This window comes from Glycine soja, chromosome 11 (assembly GCF_004193775.1).
Source record: "Glycine soja cultivar W05 chromosome 11, ASM419377v2, whole genome shotgun sequence".
Taxonomy (NCBI): domain Eukaryota; kingdom Viridiplantae; phylum Streptophyta; class Magnoliopsida; order Fabales; family Fabaceae; genus Glycine; species Glycine soja.
In genome coordinates this window covers 14,144,804-14,161,363 of record NC_041012.1, presented here as the reverse complement: position 1 = coordinate 14,161,363, position 16,560 = coordinate 14,144,804, and the positions used below count along the sequence as shown (strand labels likewise).

General features: G+C 28.7%; 1 protein-coding gene across 2 annotated transcripts; it reads right to left on the bottom strand.

Moving 5' to 3' along the window:
- Window positions 1-6,167: 6,167 nt before the first annotated feature.
- On the bottom strand, window positions 6,168-8,875 carry LOC114375785. Of its 2 annotated transcripts, none has more exons than XM_028333643.1 (5): window positions 8,630-8,875; window positions 8,161-8,343; window positions 7,972-8,046; window positions 7,293-7,433; window positions 6,168-7,100 (listed from the first exon to the last, which is right to left on the bottom strand). In XM_028333643.1, exons 1-5 carry the CDS (start codon window positions 8,630-8,632, stop codon window positions 6,774-6,776), a joined length of 729 nt encoding a protein of 242 aa, XP_028189444.1. In that variant the 5' UTR covers window positions 8,633-8,875; the 3' UTR covers window positions 6,168-6,773. The 2 variants fall into 2 exon arrangements, with proteins under 2 accessions (XP_028189444.1, XP_028189445.1); XM_028333644.1 differs by lacking the exon at window positions 8,630-8,875 and adding an exon at window positions 8,466-8,607.
- Window positions 8,876-16,560: the final 7,685 nt, after the last annotated feature.

The window sequence follows — 16,560 nt, the reverse complement described above, 5'->3', positions numbered from 1 at the left end:
CCCTTGAAATGGCATAAATGGCCCATGCTTATTTGTGACAAAATTGAATATATTTTTCTTATCTTTTCAAGGACTACTCACACGCTCCATTTGGAATTCTGTAGTGTCCTATAGGCCCTGCACAAGGCAGATAGGTCAAGTAAGCACAAAAATCTGAAAATAAGTCACAGTTATCAATTAAGCTCAATCATTTGCCTAAGATCAAAACTAAGTTAAAGTGAGAAAATAAGGTTCAAAGAGATGTCAATTGAGCTAAGAAGAATAGAAAAATACTAAACTACAAATGCTCAATCAACGTGTCCTCCCAATCGTCATCCACATGTTGCGTAAGGCCATGATGGCCTGAGAGGCTTAGTAGCAGTGTTAGGCCCAAGATAATAATAGTGTGAGAGTAGAATGTGAAATAGGATGTTGTGAGTTATGTTTGCTAGTCAACCACTGATCGAGGCCGTACCCGAATCAAATAAACATGAAAATGCAGTAACTAGGAAGTGATCCTAGGTCGTTTCCCAACGAGCAGTGACAAGCCAAATGTTCACAATATACTTGCAGTAACAGTAACGATGGGGGGGGGTTTGGTTGTTTGGTAATTAAAGAGCAGAACAAATAAAATGGAATACGAAACTACTAATATTAAAAACGGGTTGTTTCCTCTGATTCAGAAGTCACTCTCTTATCCTGGGTTATGGAGAATTCGTCCCTAATAGTCAACCACTTAATCCAACCCTATTTCAATTTACTAAGCGAAAATCAACTTAGGGTTTTCAATACGTGATTAGGCACCACATACACCAGTTATCCCTTCGTCCATTAAGCATGAACGCAAGTTAGGCTCAGAGGCAATTAATCGAACACGAAGCGTGCACTGATTAATATTCACGAATTTGGGCTACTGGTGAAGGGAGAACTGCCAGGAAACCACATTACAAGCGGAAACCTCAAAGAGAGTTGGGCTTCATCCTCAAAAGGAAACAACACCAGAAAATCTAGCCTTCCATGGATTCAAACAGAAAACGTAATTGAAACATGAAGCAGAAACGTAAATGAACGGAAACGTAAACGAACAGAAATGTAAAATGGAACAGAAATGTAAAATGGAACAGAAATGTAAATGAGAGTAGAAGAAGAAGCAAGAACGAAATTGTAATTAGAAGCAGAAAACGTAAAATTGCATTACGAACTCAGAAGCATCAAAACAGAAAAACGAAAACCCTAAAAACAAAGCTCTGAATAATGAATAGCATAACAGAATAGAATGCCCTGCACGAATCCCAAGGCAGCTATTTAAAAAGAGTCACTCAAAGTCACTGGGCCCTATTACAATACTCTGGCCCAAAACGAAATAAACACTGAACAACATAAAATAAAATTGCGAAATTTCCTAATTAGAAATTAACTAAGGTAAGCGCTGCTTTATTTGCCCTCTTCAAGTCCACAACCAAAATCCAGATTAAGCCCAATGTTTCATTAATTCCTGAAATTAGATTAAAAACATCAAATTAGCTAAATGAGCCCAAATAATAAAACTGCCTAATTAATTGACAATTAAGACCAATCAATAATTAAAATGGTGCAAAAAGGGTTTAGAAAATAGAAGAAAATGATGGCACATCAACCACACATGATGGTTGTTAGGGTATATGTGGGACACAACATCCATTTTTGTGGTTCGAAAATGGATGGAGTACTCACCTCTTACACCAACATTTTCAGGTTCAGATGATGAACATTAGGACAAATCTTCACTCGTAGGTTAGCATCTTTGAGTGTAAAAGGATCCTTCTGAGAGTTCTTCGTTGGGTTCTCGTTGGAGGGTTCACTTTCATTTGGCATGTACCTTCTTGGTGACATGGTTATTTCATAGGGCTTAGATAGATGATTGCTTTGAGACCTAGGTTTTCCATTTTGGTGTAATGATTTGAATAGACATAGGTTTCGAAAACTTTTATATTTGTTTAGTCATCTTACTTACTTACTATTTACCTTTGATGCATATTTAATTATGTTTGGTGGTCATGGAGGCTCATCTCAAATCTTTATATATATATATATATATATACATGATGTTATTTTAAAGACTTTAAGATGTTATACTTGAATTTTAACTATTTATTATGTAAATCAACTTGTGGCTTTAAATGAAACAATATTTTTAAAATACATATGTTGCATACAATTTTGAAAATAGACCTTTTTCTCTTCAATTTTATAGCTTTCATTAAAAATAAAAGGATTGAGGAGCCTTCATGAAAAGTTTTATTTCAGTAAAAAAATTATCCTGTCTTTTCGTTTTCTATTACAAAATTCATGAAAATACTTTGAACTCACTTGTTTATGAAGATAAATAAAAGATATTTGAAGTGTATTTGTAAATCCAATTTTAGGGTGTTTCATGTTCTAAGTCCAGGTAGAATCATGGATGATTTGGTATCATTTTTTGTATGTTTTGGGTATTGTCATGTTACAATTTTTACTAGTATTTTAGTTATGTTATGAACAAAATTTTAAGTTTAATGACAATATTATTTTCAGAATTTGGTATGAAATAAGCTATGAATCTTCTTATCCATTTTCAAATTTTGTCTGAACATCTTTCTCAATTTGGCTATGTTATGACAAGATTTTAAGTATAATGATGAATGTGCGCTTCAAATTCAAGTAAGTATGGTGGACTATTTTGTCACTAAGTTATATCTATTGGGAACCAAAATGTCATTGAGTAACAATCTATTACCATGAAATCGGGAAGAATATTTTTCTCAAATTAGTTGTTAGGTTCGTAAAATCAAAAATCAACAATTAAAAAAGTTTTATTAATAATTTAATCCAAAATATTGTTGGCTAACTTTGAAAGTCTTCTTGAAATTATGGACTTGCCACATCAATCTTCACGTTAGTATATACTCAACGTTAATGAAAACTAAGATAACTTAACTATTGGACTAAATTTTTAATACATTTATATTTTTGTGAACTAAATTGATCATTTCATAGATCATGAATAAAATTGTTACCAAATATAAAATATAAAATACAAAGACAAAAGTGGTTATTTTTAATATATATATATATATATATATATATATATATATATATATATATATATATATATATAAAAGGATCAAAACCTTATTGTAAGATTTAGATGGGAAAAAAACTTGTTTTAAGATATGTTTTTAAGGCACCTTGCTGTAAGAGAAAAAAAAACACAAATGAGTGACAATGCATTAACCAATACCTTAAGAAGTAACTCATACGAATCAAAATTGAATTGGGTAAAAACTAAAAGGATTTTCTTTATTATTATTTAAATCTAACTTTCTTGTTCATACTCGTAAACAATTGTCCACCTACAATAATTTTTGTCCGTCACAAAAGTACTTCATCGATTTCAGTCAAAAAAAGGAGAAACAAAATACAAATTACACAAAACATGTATTGCACATTACTAGCTAAGATCTTTGAATAATGCCAAGACTACAGCTTCCTCTGACCCAGAATGGATCGTTCTTGTTGATATTTAAAAAAAAAAATGGTTCAATAGTAACTCAGAAAAGATTGTATAGTATGGACATCATGGCTTAGTTTCAGCTGAAAGAGACAAAATTAAAAACTATAAGACAAAACTGAATAACACTCGTATAAAGCCCTTCTAGTATAGGACAAGTGGAAAACTAATCCAAATCCCTGATACATTTTATACTCGTTTGACAACTAGGAAGGGCTTTTGTGGTATTGAACCCAAGTTGTTGCTTCAAAATGCAAGACGTTAAATAAAGGGTTCTTAGATGTTATGTCATTTTATGTTTTTAGGCCAATATGATATCCAATGGGATATGATACATGAAAAGTCACCCTTTTACCCAGAACGTGAAAACGACAAGTAGCTGTGCCCTTTGCTCAGGTAAGGTGGGTCAAATGGACTCCACTTGCCAACCAGTAATTAAGAGATTTGCAAACTTTCTCCTATTTGGTGGCATATTACATGACTACTTTGGAGTGGAAGGATTGAAAAAAAAAAAAAAAAAAAACAGATTAAAGCCAAAGTGGGAGTGCTTATTGTAGTTACACCTATCAATCAACATGCCATTAATTCTTCTTTTATTTTTATCCATAAGATCTTTTATGTTTGGCTTAAATTGAATTTAAACTCGTGGTCATATCGTTTTTGTTCACTTATAGTCACATATACTAAAAAAAAAATAGTCACATGGTATGAATGTATAATGCCATTTTCAAAGCTTTTAAATCCGTCATCATCTACAGCACTATTAGACATCCATCTTTAACATTGTTCTATTATAATGAAAGAAAAGGAAATAAAGTATGTGAAAAGAAAAAAAAAATGAAAGAGAGTGAAAAATAAGATTGTTAGGTAGAGATAAAAAAAAATGAAATAATAAGAAAAAAAGTGATATGGTAGATAATAAAAAAATATAAATAAAGTATTTGTGAAATTTCAATTATACTCATGTTTTTTTTCTGCTTTAATATTTTTCTCTTAAACGATTTTGTTTTTTTGAAAACAAATTGTATCCTTTTTTATCACGTTTTATTTATGTGTGTGTAATGGATTTTACTGCCATCAAATTCGATGCTCTACGGAAATTCAATTTTACTAGGCATAGGCATATTCTAAATTATGCTAGTCATATTTCATTCTCCAACCCATATTCGAGTGTGCCTGCATTATATTTGATTTTGTTCCCTACGTGATGAATTAAAAAAGTGACCCACGCACATCATCAATTCTTGAAAACACCCATTTTAACATTTTTACCGTATTCTTTCTGTGCATTTCTTCTCAATTTAGCGGAGAAATCCGAAAGCATGGACCCCATAAATTTTGTACAAATTTCACTGTAATTTTCTACTAAAATGAACGAACGAAAGTTTGTCTTTTTTTCTATTTCGTTGGTGCAATCACTTTTAGCACATTTCTTTCCTCTAAAAGGAACGTAATCTAAGAGTGTGTTTAATTTAGATCATGAAAATAGAAAAGATAAAAATAATTTTTCTTTTTAATTAAAATAAAATGTAAAAGATAGGAGTCTCAAAAAAAAGTATAACATTTCTCTCTAAAATTATTTTTCTCATTCCTTCTAAACACACCCTAAAAGATGTTTTGACAAATGACAAGTTTCGAAAAACACTGATTAGGAATTATAAAAGGAAGAAATATTGAATAAATAAAAATTCAATATGTTAGATAAAATTAATAAATACATTTCCTTGAATATTTCGGTTTTATAATACTAATTATTTAAATAAATGAAAAAAAATATTTTTACTTTACTAAAAATTATAATACAGTAAATATATTTTCCTAATTTTATATTTAATCTCGGTTTTTATGTAGTAAAGCAAATAATAACATTCACAAGAAAAAATATTTAAATGTAACTATTTAATATGTTTAACGACTTAACCAGAAAGAATTTATGGATAAAAAGATTTAATGTTCTCAATTTAAACCAATCACAATAAAACTCAGTTGTTACTTCAATATTTTCAGCAAGTAATAAAACAGAAAGACATTTATAAACTAATAAAATAAAATAATAATTTACACAAATATACTAGTATATCATTTATTTTCCTTCATGGTGACGTAAACCAGTCAAAAAATCCACCATTTAATATTATATGATTTGAATGGTTGGGAGTTGAATAAAGAAGTTGCAAGTTTCCCATAGGAAACCTCAAATGCTGCGCAACGGGGTTAGGGACAAATAGCAATAAATTAAAGACCACTGTCTTTGAATTTTGTCACTACGCTGCACTAGGAAGCAGAAACGAGAAGAAGAAAAAAAATGATACATATAAGACAAATTAACGTGCAGTACATACCCGATCCTTGATATTCTGGGATTCACCATAAGATTAGTACGGGACACACTCAAGTGACTCAACCCATAGCCGTTTCCTCTTAAAAACGATGCCTTCCTGCTTTTTCCTCTTTGAAGTAAACCGTACAAAAAAAAGTGATGATATTTTAAAAACCTCTTATTTTACGTCAATAATTCTTATTTTTTATTTTTATTATATCACATCATTTATTATATGAATATATTTTTTCTTCTTTTTCTATCTGTCAAATTTTTAATTGATGTTGAATATCAATAATTTTTTCCGCGATAAAATTAGTTCTATCTGCGCCTTGTCCATTTCATTTTAAGTTTTGGCCTAACCCAACCAAATCCTAACACATTTATTCGTCTCAACAAATGGCATGACCCAAGTCAAATTCATCCAAGTTTTACACAAATTGATCACCCAATTTCCTCTTCATGTCCAATATTGTAGCCCAGAGAAAGCATACACAACACACCAAAATGAATAGCAAGTTGTGCAAACGACAACACCAAAATCGCAGCCGATCACAAAAACCAACCCTATACCATAAATTTCCATTCTGGTCAAACCATGTGCACTCATAAAACCACAAATTCAGCATAAGACACCATCAATTTACCAAGAGACAACAAATCAAATTATCAAATTATATATACTAGTACTATAACAGAAGCAGTAATAAACCTCAATAAATTCTAACAATCCGGGTAGATAGATACACAGCAGCAACAAAGCAGAGGGTGATAATCTCTACAAAACTAGGAGGTTATTTTTTTCTCCCTGTAAAGGTATAGTAAGTTCCAACCCCAGATTTAAACTCCATAATAATAATAACAGTATTTAGAATATTAATATTTAATAAACGTTTTTTTTTCTCTTTTCATATAAAAAAAAACTCACCCTCTCTCTCAAGTTCTTCAATGGAGTGGGGCCCGCTGGGGGTTCCCTTTCCTCCGGTTCATGAGACACGCCGAGATTTCCGAGACCGGCGAGCACGCCGGCCGGAACGGAAGCCGGAAAGCGGCACCGCCGGTCCTCTTCTTCCTCACAATCTCGGTGGTGGCAGTGCAAGCCAAGGTGGTCCTACAATCCACCCCTCCGTACCCCCCTGAACCAGACGGTTCGAGAACCGAATCAGGAGTCATCATTAGACCATCGTCGAGCCCAGATTCCAGTAGCGGCAGGTAGTTGCACTCGAAGAGGTAGCCGCAGAGAGAGTCCGTTGTTCTGACGAGATAATTTATCTGTTTAAAACAAAAACAAAAACGAGAAAAAAAAATTGAGGAAATAAACATAAACATAAACATTATTAGAAGACACACATTACATAAATAAGAGAAAAAAAGAATAGTAATAATAATAATATGTATAATAAGAATAAAGAATAATGGTAACGTTGGTGAGAGGGCGAAAATGGGAGTGACCAAAGGAAAGACCTTGCAAGAGAGGGAGCAGAAGTGGTATGGGTCTTGCAGGCTTCTGTCACAGGTGCTGCAGAAATTGCCGGAGCCTCTGAAGTTCCTTGTCTGTGGCCTTTGGTTTAAAAATACCACTTTTGCGCTGTTGGTTGTGTAGGACTGCATGTAGAGAGAGAAAGTGAATGAGTGAATGAATGAGCTCAAAATTCAGAATAACAACACTTCATAAAAACCACACCCCCTATTCTTCTCCTTCTATCATTTGTGCAAGCAACTCTTCCTCTCACCCATACCGAATTGAAAACTAACTAGCATGTAAATTATAAGCTCAAAGGACAAATTTAAAATAAAATAAAATAAAGAAAAATAATGATTCAATGAAACTCTAACTTCGGTCATTACAAGAAAGCCAGTTTTAAAGGTTGAAGGTGCAAGAAGACACAGCCCGAATCTTTTTATGTATGCTAAAAGGATTCAAAAAACGGTCCGCCTACCGTAATTTGGACTGCAACACATCAAGGTTCTTTAACTATGAGCGACCGTAATTTTGACCGCATTGGTCGTATTTGACGGCAACCACTATTTAAAACCTTGGTATGCTACAATGTAGTTTTATATTCTTGTTCAATTATGCTGAAGTGAACACGTATTTGAAAATTATAAAAAAAAAAAAAAGGAAGAAGAAGAAGAAACTAACTTGAACGGAATTGCAGTCAATTAACTTTGCAGCATCATCCAACCTTATAACATCGTGATACACATATCTTCTAATCTGCAAAAGGGAGCAAATAAAAAATATCAAGTAAAAAATAGTTAAATTAATTAAGTGGAAGCATGTTTGTAATTGTTTGCATCTTTTTGTGAAGAAAAACTTGGAGAGCAGAACCTGCAAGAGTCTATGAGAGCGGTGGGGGGACAAACAGTGAGGGCAGAGGCTAATGCAACAATCCAAGCAATAAACGTTCTTCTCGTTCTTCTTTGCCTCTTCGTGAATTATGCAAACGTTGTAGAACTTCTCCGTGAGGAGAACTTGGAGCCAACGGGGAACATGCGATGAAGAAGAAACGAACTGCGAAGGCCAATTAATTCAACTAATTAAATTCAACAAAATACAGATAATTGAAACAGTAAAAAAAAAAAAAAAGAACAAAGTGGCAAGCAAGCAAGAAAAGAAAAGGAAAGGCCATGCACCATGGTTTTTTTTTTTTACTTTGCAATTTGAATTTTGATCTGTGTTTGCGCCAGGAGAGTGAACAGAATTAACTTCAAAACAGACATAAAAATTGAATAGCAAGAAGTATATCACTTTCACTCTATAGTAGTCTATATGTATATGTATATGCATATGTACCCACCATTTTTCTTTTTTTGGTAATGTAATTTGAATTTTGGTGTGTTAGTGTGTCAGATTGTGAGGGAGGAGGAGGAGAAAGATTGGGTCAGTGTTTTATGGTGTTATGGAGAACACTGAGGCAGTGGAGCCTGATCACAGTGAGTAAAAACTGGATTTTGAAAAAGGAGGAGAGAGAGTAAAAGGAAACGGCGCCTGGCAGCTGAAGATACAAATATTACTGTTACCAAGAAAGAAAGGATGTGGTAAGGTGAGATATGGTGGGGAGGGTAGCCACAATTAAAGACAATTCAGTCGTACACTACACTTAACTGCTGGACAAGCTTGATGAAATAAATCATCAAAATCAAAATGTTAGAAATATTTATTGATTATTGAATATGGAATTAATTGTGTTAAAAAAAATATTTATTTTATGTGTATTTGAGTTTTTTGATAAAAACTGATTGTTATTTTGTATTAATATTATGGTCAGAAAAAATATTAAATATTTTATTTTATTATGATAGGAAATAGGAATGTTTTTTTACCATAGAAGTATTAATATGCCTTTTCATTTTTGTTTTACCATATTTTTTCATTAATTCATTGGTATATTTCAGTTACTATTAATTACAGTTCCAAAAATTTATGTAAAAAGACAGATAAAATAATTAATGACAATAAATTTGACAAACATGCATGAAAAATTGTGAATATAACCATTTTTAATGACTTATCATAATTTTTTATTTGAATATATTTTTAATAGTTTTTTTAAATTAATCATTATTAAATATTTAATTTAATAAATTATACAATGATGAATACTAGTACATTAAAAATATATTAATTTTTGTATATAATATATATAAAATTTTGAGTTTAATGACTATGCACTAATAGTGTAAGACAGTTTTATACCATCATTTAATCATAAAATCATCATTTGAATTATTTTTAAGGTAATTATTATAAAAGCGACTCAACTCACCCTATGCAGTGAATTATGATGAGATGGTCGATTATTATTAGCTTTTTTTCTTAAAAAAATTATAATTTGTTTATAATATTATGGTAAGAAATAATCATTTGTTGTGATGGAAGTAAAGCAATAAATAACTATTTCTTCTTTTCTATAGTATAAACATAATTTTGTTGGGTATAATTGATAATTGATTTTTGTGTATTATTTAAAAACACTATTACTTTATGAATTAGTGTTGAATATTTTTTTTTATAAAAGTTAATAAATATATCATATATCTTAATTTCTTATTAGTTGACATTAGAAAAATTATGTTAGATATAACTTTTATAATTATTATTTTTGATAAAAAAAATCAATAAATTCATCATATATGTATCAATTTTTAACTAGTTGATAGTAAAAAAAATTGTGTTAAATATAATTTTTAAAATAAATTTTATAAAAGTTAATAAACATAATAATTTATAAAAGATTTAATAGTAAAAATTATATTTAATTATTATGCATTAATAATATAAAAGAGTTAATAATATATACTGACTACCTATATTATTTTTTGTCAAAATTATGTATGATAGTAATTTCTTACGGTTAAAAACAATTAACCAACATTATGCTGATATAAATTATCTTTGGCTCAGACTTTTAAGCAAAATCTTGTATTCCAAATTGTGGTTGGAAATTTGGAAAATAAATCCAATCAAAGTAATCAATCATGTTTAATTTCTTACTGAGAATAATTATAAACTAAGTCAATTAATACTTTACATTTATAATATACTAATTATACGAATTGTATGTAAATACAGATCATTACAATCCTTACACTTTTGTGTTGAATCAAATCCCCTTCTTCTATTGTAGATAAGAAGAAGAAAAAATCTCCTTCTATAAATAAGGTAGAGAATAGAGTCTTGTCAAAAAAGGTAGAGAATAGTTATTTTATTTTATATCATTATTTTAACGATGAAAATGTTTTAACGATTTTATTTTATTTTATATCATTATATTCATATTTATTGAGAATACTTATTTGTTCTTGATCGATTAACAATTTTTTAATATTGTAAAGCAAAATTCAACTATTTAACATAATTCTTAAATGATGAGTATTTTATTTTGTTTTAAACCATAATAATAATAATAATAACGTGATTACTACTATTTGACATTTACAAACACAAAATAAAATGGGTAAAAGTATAAAATAATGCAGGATAATGGAATCAAAATCACAACTTTCCTTTTTCCATTGTTGTTTACTAAGAGCCCATGTCCCGAAAACCCTAACCAAATGGTTCTTTATGAATGGCTGTCTTGCTGGCCCGTTCTCTCTCTCACCATGCTAAGTGCTAAATGACAAGACAAGAAACAGTGACTTTTCTCAGTTCTCGGTAGAAAATAGTTGAAAAAGTGCCCAGTGGGAATAGGGTTTAAAATGACCATATCATAATGACAATTGTACCCACCACCATCTGCTTCGTCAAAATTAATTAGTTGCCATAATTCGAGATAATTTAATTTTAATTAAATATATATTCCTTCCGTTTTTCATTAGAAGATTTTTTAAATTAATTCATGTTTTTTTAAAATAATTAATTTAATTATTGATATTAAATCTGCTAATTATATGTATTATTATTTTAAATTTTTTTATTTCTCTATCTACTTAATTATTTCTCATAATATTTGAAAAAAGAATAATTAAGTAAAAATATATAGAAACAAATAATTAAAATATCTAAAAATTAATTGAAATATTTTAATGTCTATATATTCAAATTAATTGAGATAATATAAAAAATACCCTTAAAATGAAGAATGAAAAATAAATGATAAATACTAAATACTAATCATATGTTGGGACATTGATTAAGAATTATAAAAGAAAAATATTTTTATGAATACATACAAAATTATGTTATCTGTTGACAATTTTTTAGGCTATCTTAAAATTTGCACAATAAATATTTTATTCATTTAGTTTTTAATCAATATCTTAAAATCCTTATTATTCATATCCATAATAACTAAGTAATATTAATACTATCAAGCACGTATTTAGTCCATGTATCCAAAAAATTTGCCAGATGTACCAAGAAAAGTACTAGTAGTTTTTAAGCCCACACGTGCGACGCACACCTTTTTTCATGTTTCTGCTTTAAATATTTGTACATTAGTATTTTAGCCTTCCAAATATTTATTTAAATCGATATAATAAAAAATTATAATGAGTAAATATTTATAAATATAAATAATATTTTAATTTATATTAAATAATTTAATTTGTGATATAATGTCAATTTTAATTATTGACTATGTTTATGAAAAGTTTACTAAAATTTAATATGAAAATAAATTAAATTAAAAGGATATACAATTAAGAATATTAAATATATACACAAATAAGGATAAAATGTGAGTAGTTTAAAATAATTAAAAGAATAACTTTTAGACTCGCATTAAGGATAGAGTATGAAACACATCCAAAGTAAGAAATGTTATATGCTAGATATTTAGTTGCATTAAATGTTTAAAAAATTTAAAAGAATAATTTTATTGTTTAGAATAATCTTATTTAACTCAAATATAATTGTGTTTAATAGAGGATACACCCGATCTAAACATAAAAAAAGTAAGGGATGTGGGTAAGTGCATAACTTGTGATGGGTTTGAGTTTTAAAAATTATGCTTATATATTTCGAATGAAAGTTTGAATTATATTTCAAATTGTTTTAAGTTAGTCTCATGTTATATATTCTTTTAAAATGCGTAAGTTTTTTAATATTTGTAGCTTAATAATAAAATTATTTTATTTAATAAAAAATTACACAATATAATACTATATCCGTTCTTATATATAAGAAATAAACAAAAACATTTTTTTCATATAGGAAACATATGACCTTTTTTTAATTACATTAATTGTTAATTTCTTTTTATAATGTTATTATTAGAAAGACTATTAATGAGTAAAATCATATTCTACTGTGGAAAAATTATACCTTAAAATTATGATATCATTAATTAAAAAAACTAACTTAATCATTGTACTGGTCTTAACAAATTAATTATTATTATTTGTTTCTTATGAATAAGAACATAAATAATATTATTTACAATCAGATTATTTTTATAAAATATATAATGTAAAATATATCTTGAATGTTTAGCATCTATACTTTTTTTATTTGATAATTTAATTATACATAGTTAAGATTAATATAATATGTTGATAAAACCCCAAATCGATCCTTTGGGATAATTTTTTTTCTAAATTATCAAAATAAGAATAAATTTTAAATAAATATTAAAAAAATATAAGTCATAAGATAAACCATAACTTTTAAATTGAAAGTCGTAAATCATTTTAAGATTTTTTTATTTTTTTTGTCGTAAAAAAATTTATAACTTCTTAATTCTTTTTAAAATTTAACTTTGAAGTCGTTATTTACAACTTTAAAATTATAAATAATTTTATTTAAATTAATACTTTTTATTTTTAGTTTTATTTAATACTTTATATTTTTATATATTATTTCATTTAATATTTTATATATATTGTATATTTCTTTTATTTAATATATTTTCTATAAATAAAACACTAAAAAAAAAAGAAATTAGGACTATATGTACGACTTTAAAGTGAAATCCATTAGAATGTATTATAATTGAGAGAAAAAATCTTAACATTAGGGAAAAATTATAAAAATACTAAATAAAATATAAAAAAGCAAAAAAAAATTATGAAATAAAATAATATAAAAATACTAAATAAAAACAATATATAAAAATGTAAGAAAATATTAAATAAAACATAAAATAAAAATATCAATTTAAATAAAGTTATTTACAACTTTAAAGAATCATAAATATGTTTTATTTAATATTTTTTGTATTTTTGAATATTTTTTTTATATTTAATATTTAAAGCCAAGTTCATTGTAATATATTACAAAAAAAAACTTAACATTAAAAAATATAAAAAATATATTAGATAAAATAATATAAAAATATTAAATCAAAATAATATACAAAAATATAAAAATGTTAAGCAAAATAATACATAAAAATATTAAATAAAATTAATAATAAAAATATTAATTTAAATAAAATTATTTATAATATAAAATTGTAAATAATTTTTTACTTTAAAATCTCATTTAAAAAATTAAGAAGTCATAATTTTTTTTAAAAAGAAAATAAAAAAATAAAAATTGTTGAATGATTTATAATTTTAAAGTCGTAAGTTATTAAATATCTTACGACTTCTCTCTTTTTAAATATTTATTTACAATTTATCCCAATTTAATAATTTAGAAAAAAAACTATCACTTTTAAATAATTTCACCCCATAAAACTAAGGTGACCTTATATAATCCATATACTATCGAGTCAGGTTTGGTTCACAAAAATAAATTTGTTCCAACTTGTCCCATGTACACTTACCTCTAATTCAAAGAAGATAATAAGACAACTTATGAATTAGGGGTGAGCATCGATCGGTTTCGGGTCACAAATGTTGAATCCGACCAAAACCGAATTCTCCTATTTCACAACCGTGTACGACAGTGAAAGCTATCGGGTTTTTTCAGTTTTAGTGGCGGGTTTTGCGGGTGGTTTCAGGCGGGTCTGAGTTCCTTGTTTTTGGTCTCGTCGTTGGAGAGCTGATTGTCGTGGGAACCTTGCCACCGTATCACTAGCTGCACCATGTTTTCTTCACTTTTCTGTTGTCGGTTGTCTTATGAAAATGCAATGAGAGTACATGATCTGGTGATGGAGGAAGTAGCTAACAAGTTGATGAGGGTGAAAATATAAGGTGGAAACTCAGTTGCTGGCAAATAAAGGCTGAATAAGTAAGTGGTAGTCAAAGAAGAACACATGAATCAGTTGAATGAATATGTAGGGAGGGATGGAGGATGATACAACAGGCCCGTTGCTCACTTGTTGAGTTCCCGTAACTCGCCATCTTGATTCTCGGGAGTGTTGCAGGTTGCATCCCAAACTTGGCTTCATTTGTGATTTGAAAGGCACATGTGCCCTCAACGAGTGCTAAGAGTACAAGAAGACATGAAGGGTAAATTGGAAAGTTTGGAGGTGTAAAAGACCGAAAGGGCAGAGTGTGACGTCGCATTCATAATTACCATGCACAGAGCTGTACTTGGACGGGCAGAGTTTTATTCATTTTCCATTACTTTTTCCGGTTAGGTGCTTATTTTTCCTAACCAGCACCCGCTCGAAACTATCTAGTTTTAACTGAATTCGTAACTTAACCAACGTGTGGCCCAAGTCTACTGTCGGAGTAGCAAACTTCAAAGTCGGTTTTTCCGGATTGCAGACGGATCCGGATTTTTTCTCACCCCTATTATGAATATTAAATAATATATAAAGACATATTTAGTTATATATATATATATATATATATATATATCATTTTGTTTCTAATAAGTTATTATCTTAAAAGTAAGACAAATAATTTTTTTAGTTTTTATTATAAAATAATAATAAAGATTTGATATTTTAATTAGTTTAAAATACATATTTGGTTCTTTTGCGTTTTGGTTTTTTTTAGTTTCTCTTCCAAAAAAAAAAAAGATTTTGTTCTTTATATCTTATGAGTTTCATTTTAGTGTCTAACATTTTCAAATAGCTTTAAATTAGTCATTGTGTTCAATTATTAAATGTGATGTAACAAAAACAAATGCACGTGTTTTTTAAAGGATCATTTTCATCCTTAACATTTTTTTAGAAAGGAAAACATTGTACCTTCAAATAGCTTTGCAAGGGAGTGATTCTCTTCATGATTCATTAGATGCATTATACCTTCAAATTACTAATAAAGAGATATTGAAAAAATAATTTTCTAAAGCATTGTACATTGATAGAAAAAGTAAATATTAAGTACCCCACATTTTTTTATTAACTAATTTTGAACTTCTAAAGGGGTTCTATCAAGCTTCCTAAGTCCATGATCAATGAACTGAAGTAGATTAAGGCAAGAAATTTGAGAAGGCATTAGGTAATTAGAAGGCTTAAGCTAAACTTCCCAATAAAAAGTGTTCTTTTGGGTTGAATTTTTCGCACTTCCTCCAAGGACTGAAATTCAAGATCAAAATAAATTTCCTTTGTCCAAGGAAAGTTTTAACAAATGTGAAACTAACTACTACCCTTTGAAGTCCAAAATTTGTAGAAGTAGAGCGATCAGGTCTCAAAGCATCTTGTAAAATCACACAATATGAGTGAAGGAGAAATCATACAAGTAATCCCAGTTATGCCATGTAAAGATAAGGCACATCTGTGTCAAGATAAAAGGATGGGAGGGTAGATCACTAGGATTAGAATTTCACAGTCCTTTTAGAAGTGGATATGTTTCTTCAAGAATGTCGTTGTCATCACTTCATATTTAGACGCACGATCAACCCACATAAATAGATGATAAAGTTGAATTGAATTATAAGCAAGTACTTTTCCACTTAGGCAGAAGCTATTAAAGGGAACTCCAAATCCACAACACATAAGAAGTTAAATATCTAAAACGGATGACAAGTAAACCTTAAGAAATCAAGCATATTATGCTCCATCTTGAAAGTTAAAAATTAAAATATTGGAAAAGGAAGAAATTCCCCTAAAATTGTTATTTTTCCACTACTAAAAATATACGTTTTTACGATGTGCGCTCAACGACGATTGTCCCCAAACCGTCGTCATTTTGAATGTGGTGACAATTTTGTAATTGTTGCCAACATTTCAAAGACATTTCTTGCAAAACTGTCTTTGATTACTACTGTTGTCGTATTGTAGTATTCAAAGACGGTTTTCACAAGAATACCGTTGCCGTATTGTAATTATTGCCAATATGACAATGATTTTAGGAATACCATTGTCGTATTGTAGTATTCAAAGACGGTTTCACGAGAATCATCTTTGAATTAGGATTTAATTTTTTATTTCAGTCACGCCATCTC